General features: G+C 43.1%; 1 protein-coding gene across 3 annotated transcripts in view; it reads right to left on the bottom strand.

Moving 5' to 3' along the window:
* Positions 1-1,882: 1,882 nt before the first annotated feature.
* PDGFRA (platelet-derived growth factor receptor, alpha polypeptide) overlaps positions 1,883-10,481 on the bottom strand; it is a 45,390-nt gene continuing 36,791 nt past the window's right edge. For 2 of the 3 annotated variants that reach the window (XM_014548492.1, XM_014548493.1), the window contains exon 23: positions 4,640-4,787. In XM_014548492.1, coding sequence (XP_014403978.1) covers positions 4,640-4,787 — 148 coding nt within the window. Of the gene's footprint in view, positions 4,788-10,481 lie in introns of all 3 variants that reach the window. The other variant, XM_005877156.2, reaches the window with a different exon arrangement.

Below are 10,481 nucleotides of genomic sequence, written 5' to 3'. Positions count from 1 at the left end.
GGGTAAGAGATCAACCGAAGGACTTGTATGCATGCATATAAGCATAACCAATGGACATAAGACACTGGGGGGTATGGGAGGCTAGGGGAAGGTCAAGGGGAGAAAAAAAAAGGAGACATATATAATACTCTTTGTAATACTTTAAGCAATAAAACAATTTAAAAATAAATAAATAAATTTAAAAAATAAATAAAATAAAAAAATTTTTTGTTGTGAACCTAAAACTGCTCTAAAAAATAGTCTATCTTTAAAAAGAAAAGAAAAAGAGAAAAGCATATCACAAAGAATTATCTAAAGTACAATCCCATCTAGGTTAAATATAAAGCAAAAATAACTTTATTACACTTCACAGCTGTTGTGTGCTTTACAAATTAAAGGAAAGACCTTACACCAGCAAAAAAAAAAAAAAATTACGACTCACTTTATTGTGGTGGTTTGGAACGGAACCCCCAATATCTCTGAGGTATGCGTGGGTATGTGTATCAGCAGATGCACAAAAAAGGGGCTGCAAGGATACAAAAACACTCACCGAGTGACACAGTCCTGCCTCTGGGAGATGGGACAGAAAAGAAGATGTGGTGGAAAAAACTTTAACTTTGTACTTGATGCCTTTGTAATGTTTGAATGCTGTCCAGAGTAAATGCAGTCCTGTACTCTTCATATTGCACAGGAAAACATCACACAATAATATGCTATTATACACACAGAGCAGACTGGTGGTTGTCACAAGGGAGGGGGTTAGGGGACTGGGTGAAAGAGGTGAAAAAATTGAGAAGTCCAAATTGGTAGTCACAAAATAGTCATGGGATGTAAAGCATAGCATAGAGAATATAGTCAATAACATCGTAATAAGTATGCATGGTGCCCAATGGGTACTGGAAATATCAGTGGGGACCCTTTTAAAGTATATGATTGTCACCTGGCCGGCATGGCTCAGTGGTTGAATGTCAACCTGTGAACCTGGAGGTCACGGTTCGATTCCCTGTCGGGGCACATGCCCAGGTTTCGGGCTCGATCCCCAGTGGGGCATGAGGAGGCAGTGGATCAATGATTCCCTCTTATCACTGATGTTTCTATCTTTCTCTCCCTCTCCCTTTCTCTCTGAAATCAATAAAAATATATATTTTTTAAGAAGGTATATGATTGTCTAACTACTATGCTGTACACCTGAAATCAATACAAAATAATAGACAGTAAACTGTAATTGAAAAATAAAAATAAAAAATTTAAAAACAATAATATGCTATTATAACAAATAAACAAACAAAAATAGGCTCAAAGGTGCTAGCCGGTTTTGCTCAGTGGATAGAGCGTTGGCCTGCAGACTGAAGGGTCCCAGGTTTGATTCTGGTCAAGGGCACATGCGCGGGTTGTGGGCTTGATCCCTAGTAGGGTGTGCAGGAGGCAGCCAATCAATGATTCTCTCTCATCATTGATGTTCTATCTCTCTCTTTCTCTTTCCCATCCTCTCTGAAATCAATAAAAATATATTTAAAACAAATAGGCTCAAAGATTAGCCAAGTGCCAATCATCTTTAAGTCAAATACTGAGTCTGAGAGCTGACTAGCTTAAATAATGAAATAATGTTTACATCTTAAATTTTCTATTGGTTTCATCAAAACCATAATACAGAGTCCTACTGAAATGTTGCTAAGAAAATAAATTGAATAGGATTGCTTTAATTTATATGATTAAACTAAAGACAAAAATGTTGGAACCTTAGCATAACTTTAAATTATATATATATATCTCATTTATTGAAATATAAAGATCTTCATTTACAAGTTTAAAAACAAAAACATGAACGGGGACTTGCAATACATTTTGTACCGGTAGACCCTTCCTATCAAGTTAGTTCTTCTCACACATTCACCACACCACGGTTTCAGGAACACTTACGTATTTTTCTCTTTATTATTTCTAAAATATAAATTTTGGACATTCAAAAGTGCAACAGTTAATGTGCCTGTGGGGAATATCACAGTTAAAAAAATATAAACAAAGGCAGTGATACAGCTTGTCATAAATGTTTTGGCAGTATTCTCCAAGTCTATATAGAAATACATATATACATATTGATGTATAACATCATTGTATCTTACGTCCCTCTTCACAAAAATAGGACCATTTTGTTACAGGTTGGCAGACCACATTTTAAGGACATCATAGATCATTTTAAAAGTCACAAATTTTGTTTCTCAGGCCAGCTTTGATTGTCTTCATAAAAACAGAAAGCAGGAATGATTGGCAAATTTTCATCTGGGGACTTTGCAGTAGGCCATAAAGGAAACAAACCTGTGATGCACTGAAAAAGTTGTTTTTTTACAAAACAAAAACAACAAAAAAATGCAATTACACACAAACTCCGGGGGGAGCATTTGTTAGGACTGGAACCTGCTGGTCTGAAAATCTTCTCCAGCCTGATGATGTCACGCAAGACTCAACGGAACATCAAAATGCAAAGTAGCAACAAAAGAAGGCTACACACGAGAGAGCGAGTGATAAACAGAATGCTTGAGCTGTGATTCTAGAAATACAAATGTATTTCAAGTCTAATTGGCTCTACAGGACCTAGTTAGGTTTGCTTTTTAATTGGCCAATCTGGCTCAGTCTTCACGCTATGAAAAAGGTGGATAAGAAAGTTGGAGCTTGCACTGAGATTACACCAGTAGGTAGTCAAGTACCTTGTTATTGCTTTTACATCTTTCAAAGCATCACCTGTCAGGAGCGTACACAGTGATTGCAGTAATCACAGCCCATGTTTCATTCATATGGTGGCAGAGATTAAGCGGTATTGCAAAGAATGCCAATGAACCCACGCCAACCAGTTTGACAGTTTGGATTGATGTGACAATTTGTCCTCCCATCTAACCCCAAAATATCAGAAAAACTTTTCTTTTTTTCACCAAAATATTGGCCTGGTTCTAGAGACCTGGCACATCGTTTTTGTACATGCATTTTGGGGCTGAGGGAAGGGGGAGTTCAGCTCCCCCATGCTGTGGGCAGCAGTGCCTTTACTTTTAGAAGACCTGCCAACCAAGATTTAGCACGGTCAGCCTCAGCAAAGACTGAAAAGTTAAATTAAGGATAGCAATTGCTAGATATGTGGCATTAAGTGGCACTGACCCGAAGCCAAAGATTTCAACAGCAGCCCAGTTCCTAATTTCAAATTATTTTTTCCCATGGCTGTTTCCTGTAACCTACGCTGGTATTTTCCAGACCCGGCTGATCAGAACAGCCAGGGTGTTTATAAAAATAGAGGTTTCTGCTCCCCCAAGATCTAGTCATTCAGAATCTCTGGGACGAGTACTTACCATCAGGGGATTCTGGTTGCCAGTTCCGTTTGGGAACCAAAGATCCAGATGAAGGCACACACAGCCTTCACTAAGCAATGCCTTTATGGGCTCAGAGTTTCAAACTATTTCTCCTCGGGGTAAGAGAAGAAGAAAAAGGGCTCATATTCAGGATATTCTTCTGCCTCTTTTAGGGTCTGTAGAATTTTAAAAACATATATGTTGGGATCCACCAAAGTTATCACCAGGCATGAGTAAAATCTCTGCAAATGCCATCTTTTTGCTGATGATTGTATTTTCCATAAGAAGTCATGTTAGTCATAGGCTTATGCCTTTACATTGAGGATATTTAGGATTCAAGGGTTTTGCTTATTTGTTTCCAATCCCATCACTTCCGAGGGTAGTTAATTGTTTTTAGTACAATGGGTTAGGGGACCTATTCAGTACGTAGGTAAAAACTCTGACTTCCTGGAAGACACTACTTTTACTTTGTTCTCTATGTTCAACTAAATTTAATCCACTAAAGCTATTACCATATTTTATAGAGAAACATATGTTATTTAATATAAATGTCAAAAACTGTCAACCTACTTAGTAAGGATTTTTTAAAAAATTGTGCTTTCTTTGTAGGGAAAACGTGTTACATATTACACATTTAGCATTACTGATAACAGTAGTATTATTATAAACATAGATTACAATATAAAAATGAGATGTTGGGCTTCTAAATGACCCAAATCTATTAAACAAGGTTGGTTAATCATTAGCCTTTATCTCTTTAACACTAAAAAAAAAAAAAAAGTAAAATGCTATAGTACCAGTACCTTTTAAGGTTCAAAAGTGGTTTTGCATGTACTTCATTAGAAAGTTCAACAGCAGCTGATACCAGGTTTCAAACAGGAAGTACATGGATGGGTTGAGTGGTCGGTCTCTTCAGAGGTCCAGAGCAGATAGTTAATACAAAACTAAACACATCCTTGGTTAGAGTTATTTACATAATTACAATGCTGGAGTTTTGTTGCAACAAAACTTGTGTATGTTGGAATCTCACCAATGCCTTGAAACACAAAGTTCGTCTTGTGTGGTCCATTATTTCCTTGTCCAACTACCTCCAAACTTCACACGCTGAGATGCTACTGAAGCATTGCAAGAGGCAACGCTGAAGAAGTTCATTTCAAAATATCCCATTCACTCACACGTAGAGGGCTCCCGGAGGCCCTGGGCTGGGAGCTTCTCTTTACACATCATCCAAGTCCTCCTCTCAAACTTTGCATTGCAATAAAGTGGTTTTCTCAATAGGATCCACGGTGGCTCCGGGAGTGGAAGGTACCCCTCGAATCCGCAAGTTAAAGGAAGCTGTCCTCCACCAGGTCTGAGGAGTCTATGCCAATGTCATCCATCATGTCGATGTCCTCAATGGTCTCGTCCTCTCTCTTGATGAAGGTGGAACTGCTGGAACCTGTCTCAATGGCACTCTCTTCAGAGGTCTGCGAGCTGGGGAGAAAAAAAAGAGGAAAGGTTACGGCCACGTACAGCCCAACCTGACCATGGTGGCGTTTCTAGGGTGGCCCCCAAAGGCAAAGGAGCTCTTCCTGCAAGACCCTTTGCATTCAAACTTGGGCTACCCAGTTGGGCAAGATTCTACCACCAAGCCAGGCAGCTACTCATCACCCATCACACTGCAGTGGGCCACCTGGAAAATCAAGGTCCGCAGGTCATCTCCACACTTTAGCTTTTCTTCTGTTCTGCTAAATCTTTCATCAAAGTTGCTAATAAGCTAAGACAATGTCTACTTTCCTAACTCAATCCTCCTGGAAGAGAAAATAAGCAATGCCTGGTCAAAGGGCGCGGGGAAGGAAAAGCAGAGGGATGGAATCAGGGGCAAACTACAGCCAGGCCAGTCCCTTGCTCTCCTGAAACCTCCTGAATGTGCAAACTGTGTTCTCAGGATGTCACCCCACTGGCCTGGAATGCCTTCCTTCCCCTCCTCTTGAAGGCCAGGTGAAGGCAGTTTACTTACTAGAGTAGAGGCATAGAGGGGACATTCTAGAGGCAGAAAGTCTCAGGTCTGGAATGGTCCACCACTTAGTAGCTATGGGACTTCACGAGTCACTTAAGCCCCTGAACTTGTCCCTTGACTAAAATGGGATGACAATTGTGCCTGACAATATTCCTGTTTGTTAGGGTGATTAAATGAGGTAATAACCATAAAGCACTGAGCCCAGTGCCTAGAACATAATAGGTGCTCAATAAATGTTAGCTGTTATTATTATTGCTAGTATTCAAACCCTCACCTGAATTTGAATAGGGCCTAGATATTAGATGATATCAGGAAATAGTTTAATTTTCTTATGGGTAATCATGCGATTGTGGTTATGTAGGAGAAAATCTTTATTATGAAGGGATGCGTGCTACAGTTTCAAATAATTTGGTTTTAAACAATTTTGCAAGAATAAAAAATATGAGTATGTATGCATGTGAAATACTCAACACCTCTTATGGGTAATCATGCGATTGTGGTTATGTAGGAGAGAATCCTTATTCTGAAGGGATGTGTGCTAGAGTTTCAAACAATTTGGTTTTAAACGATTTTGCAAGAATAAAAAAGTATGAGTATATATGCACGTGAAACACACACCTATTAGATAGATAGATGATAGATAGATAGATAGAGCAAGCAATGTGGCCAAATGTTGACAACTGCTAAATCCAAGTGGGAAATGTATTCTCTCAATTTTTCTGGACATTTAAAATTTTTCACAAAAGTTTTGGAAAATAATCTTCCCTAAATCAGCCTGTCACGATTCCCTGTCTGTCCTTCCTTCTCTGAACTCTTAGTATTTTGGTTCTCCTGTCTTGTTTGCTAAATGTTTATGTATGTCTTTTAGCTCTAAGCTGATTACCACCTGCTGACAGGCAGGAATGGTCTCTTCTTTTCACTGTGTGGCAGCAGCACCACGCTGTATACACAGCATCTAAACCACACTATAGGCTGGTCAGCAGAAGGAGGAGGCTCACGCACCACCACAGAGGGGCTCAGTCCGGTTGGCTGTTTCCTGCCTGTCAGCCCAGCCTGATTCCTCAGCCTCTGTCCCCCCCACTCCTCTCCATATCATTTCCAAGCAGAAAACCGAGCCTGGCCCAGTAGAAACCTCTGGGGAACGGTTTGCTGTCCTGCATCCCAAGGCCCCTGTGGCCTGGTGAGCACTTAAAACCAATGCGACTACTGGACTGAAGTTTCCCTCCACAGCCCCACAGATTGGGCCCTTTCCTATGGTGAGCTTTTGCCTCGGTGACTAGTTTATATTCCACCCCACGCCCCCACTTACACCCTGGACCTGGAACCTCACTGGGAACCCCAGTCCACTTGGCTGACCATCTAGTCCTAACATCCCCTCTTCCCTGGCAGGCCAGAGTGTTCCTGGGCCTTGCCAGTGACTAGGGGCCTGAATCACCCCTTGGCTATTGACCCAACTCAGCTGGGGCGTGCATTTATGACACTTTCTTGGATGCTGTGATTTGGACTGCTGGCCCCCTCCTTGGGGGCAAGTTCCACAGAGAGTCTGTCTCCCTGGAACTGGCCCTCCTGAGCCTGGCATGCTCCTCTCTCTGACAGGCCATCTCCCACAGAGAAGGCAGAAGTGTGGGCACAGAAGCGAGCTCCCACAGAAACTCAGCACCAGACCATCCCTGCTGCTCCCCAGGCTTCACGTTGGGTCCTAGAGCTGATGACTGGGATTACACCTGGTTCCCGAGCCACAGCGCCCGTCTTACAGCCCAGGACCTGGCTCCCAACAGGCTCTGACCAGGGTTCCTGAAATCTCTACAGCAAGGCCTGTCTTCCTCCTGCCCTCTCCCATCCTGAGGCCAAGCATCCTGAGCCTGAGGAGAAGGTTCCTCAGGACACCACGCTGACTCTGCCTGCCTAAACCCAGAGTGCCCCAGCTCGGGGATCCCCTCTCTATGAATTGTACCCCCTCCTCCCCATTCATATGTTGAATTTGAAATCTTAATATGACTGTACTGGGAGATAGAACCTTTAAAGAGTTAGTTAAAGTTAAATGAGGTTATGAAAGTAAGGCCTTAATCCAATAGAACTAGTGTTCTTATAAGAAGAGGACAAGACACCAGTGATACTTGCACCCAGAAAAAGACACAAGCAGCCCTGGCCAATGTGCTCAGTGGTTGTAGCGTCGACTCGTGCACCGTAGGGTCTCGGATTCAATTCCTGGTCAAGGGCACATACCTGGGTTGTGGGTTCTCTCCCTGCCCCCGGTCAGGGTGTATGTGGGAGGCAACCTGTCAATGTGCCTCTCTTGCATCGATGTTTCTCTCTCTATCCCCCCTGCCCTTCCACTCTCTCTGAAAAGCAATGGCAAAAAATATCCTCAAGTGAGATTTTTAAAAAAGAAATAAAGGAAGAAAAAGACACAAGAAGGTGGCCATGTGCGATCCAAGGTGAGAGGCCTCAGGAGAAACCAAGCCTGTCAATACTTTGATCTTAAACTTTCAGCCTCCAGAACAGCCCCCAGTGAAATTTCTGTTGTTTCAGCCCCCAGTCTGTGGTACTGTGTTATGGCCACCTGAGCTGACACCATGCTCAGCCCACTGTCAGGACCAGAGTCTCATTGAACCTCTGGGAGTGTGCCTAGGCCCACTGCTCAGCCTTCCTCCACGCCTGAGAGTTCTACCACAGATCCCCAAAACTTGCACAAATACTGCTTGCTAAAGGAATGTAAACACATTTTGTCCTGAGCAAAGGACAATTAGAACAGTAAATCAGACCACTTTGCCCCATCTCTAAATCTCATCTAAACCACACATTCCAAAATAAATTTTTTAAAAAGTTCTTTTAAAACTACCTGGTGCATGCAAATAAACAAGGGCTGTCTAGACCTTATACCTCAGTTGGCTGAGAGCGGTCACAATCATAAGCCTCCCAGATAATAATGCCTGTGCTTCAGTAATTGTATGTAGTCAACTGAATGAGGAAGAAGGGACAATATTGAGAAGAAAGAGGGGGAAAAAGGAGACCCATAGCAACTTGGACCTTGAACAAGGGACCACTGTCACCTTCTCCTGTCTCTGCTCAAAGGCTGTGCAGAGAGAGCGTGATTGGGGCATTCCACCTGGGCGATGTAAACCAACAGTTCTAGTCCTGGCTGTGCATTTGCATCAATTGGTAGGAAAGTAATGGGTCTAGGGAAGGTTCACCAATGGCTGCTAGTGTCACAAAAGGGGACACATCTGGACAGTAGGCACCTCCCGACAGAAGTACACAGCACCTTCTCTGAAGCATACTCGCTTTAAAATCTAACCTGAGTTAGATCAAGTCTCAAGACGAGCTACCAGTTTACAACAGAAATATGAGGCAGAAGCACATGGTAAAATACATCTCAGGATGCAATCAGCAACATTTTGAATGTGAGAATTCTACAGGCAAATCTCTGGTTTCTTCACAAATAACATGCTAGGGGCAAAGAGAGGCAGGACAAACTTAGAGACATGTCAACAAACTTAGAGACATATCCACTGTGTGACTCCTATTTGGGTCTTGAATAAAACAAACCAAATGTAAAATAATATTTGTGGCCCTAGCTGATTTGGCTCTGTGGATGAAGCGTCAGCCTCTGGACTGAGGGGTCCCAGGTTCAATTCCGGCCGGGGCACTTGGGTTGTGGGCTCGATCCCCAGTGGGGAGCTTGGGGGGGGGCAGCCAATTTGTGATTCTCTCTTGTCATTGATGTTTCTCTCTCTCTCTCTCTCCTTCGCCCTTCCTCTCTGAAATCAATAAAAATATTTTTAAAAAATATTTGTGAGGAGATCAAAGAAATGGGAATACTAACTTGATATTAATTTATTGTCAATTTGGGGGGTGAGATAATGATATTAGAGTTATTTTAATAACTATAGTTATTTTTAGAGATAGAGCCTTTACCATTTAGAAATCCATACTGAAATATTTGTGGACGAAATGATATGATGTCTAGGATGTGCTTCAAAATACTCCAGAGAGGGCAGAGGTGGAGGAATAGATACAGCTAGGCATGTAGACTGGCCATGAGGTCATAAACACTGAAGGGAAGTGATGGATACCTGACAGTTCACAATAGTGTTTGAATTGTGCATTTTAGAACTCTTCCATAATACAAACTTAAAAATAAAACATTTACCATTTAGAAATCCATACTGAAATATTTGTGGACGAAATGATATGATGTCTAGGATGTGCTTCAAAATACTCCAGAGAGGGCAGAGGTGGAGGAATAGATACAGCTAGGCATGTAGACTGGCCATGAGGTCATAAACACTGAAGGGAAGTGATGGGTACCTGACAGTTCACAATACTGCTTGAATTGTGCATGTTAGAACTCCTCCATAATACAAAGTTAAAAAGAAAACACAAACCAGCCAGAGCACGCTTGAGCCCCACTCCCAGAGATTCTAAGTCTTTGGTCTGGGTGAGGCTTGTATATCAGTACTTTTAAAAATCTCCCCAGGTGATTCCAACTTGCAGCTAGAGTTATAAAGCACTGATGTGGCGTCAAATAGCCCACTCTAGCCTCTCTCTTGCCTTTCTGGGTGGCTAATTAAGGAAACAGCAAAAGAGGCCTATAGCATCTCAATAATCTCAGTTGCTGTGTAAATTTGATCAAATTACCTGAGGGTTTAGGTCAAAGATTCTCCACCAGGGAAACACATCCTTCCCTGCCCTACACCTCCCCCAGCCCCAGGGGGCACATATTAGGATCTAATGGAAGTGTTTTCAAAACTGGGGGGTTCTACCCCTTGATCCCCTAAAACAGATTCACCACCGGGAGCCTGATTATCTGGGCAACAGCTCCTGTCTTCAGGTGTGCTGGGGCAGGGGCAGGGGCAGGGACAGGGGCAGGGGCAGGAACAGGAGGGGCAGGGGCAGGGACAGGAGGGGCAGGGACCGATGGGGGAGGGGGCAGCTCTCCCACCTGATCTGCGCCTCGGGGATGATGTCGTCCATGACCACGTAGACCATGGCGCCAGCAGCGAAGGCCAGAGCGTAGGGCAGGAGGGGCTCAGCCAGAACCACGGCAAAGGCCCCAAAGAGCCCGGCCAGGGGCTCCACCATGCCGCTCAGCTGCCCGTACCTGAGGGAGAACAGACACGCGCATGGGCACGGCGTGGCTATGCACAGAGGTTCCGCCAGGTCCT

This window comes from Myotis brandtii, unplaced genomic scaffold (assembly GCF_000412655.1).
Source record: "Myotis brandtii unplaced genomic scaffold, ASM41265v1 scaffold51, whole genome shotgun sequence".
Lineage (NCBI taxonomy): Eukaryota > Metazoa > Chordata > Mammalia > Chiroptera > Vespertilionidae > Myotis > Myotis brandtii.
This window is presented reverse-complemented; position numbering and strand designations above follow the sequence as displayed.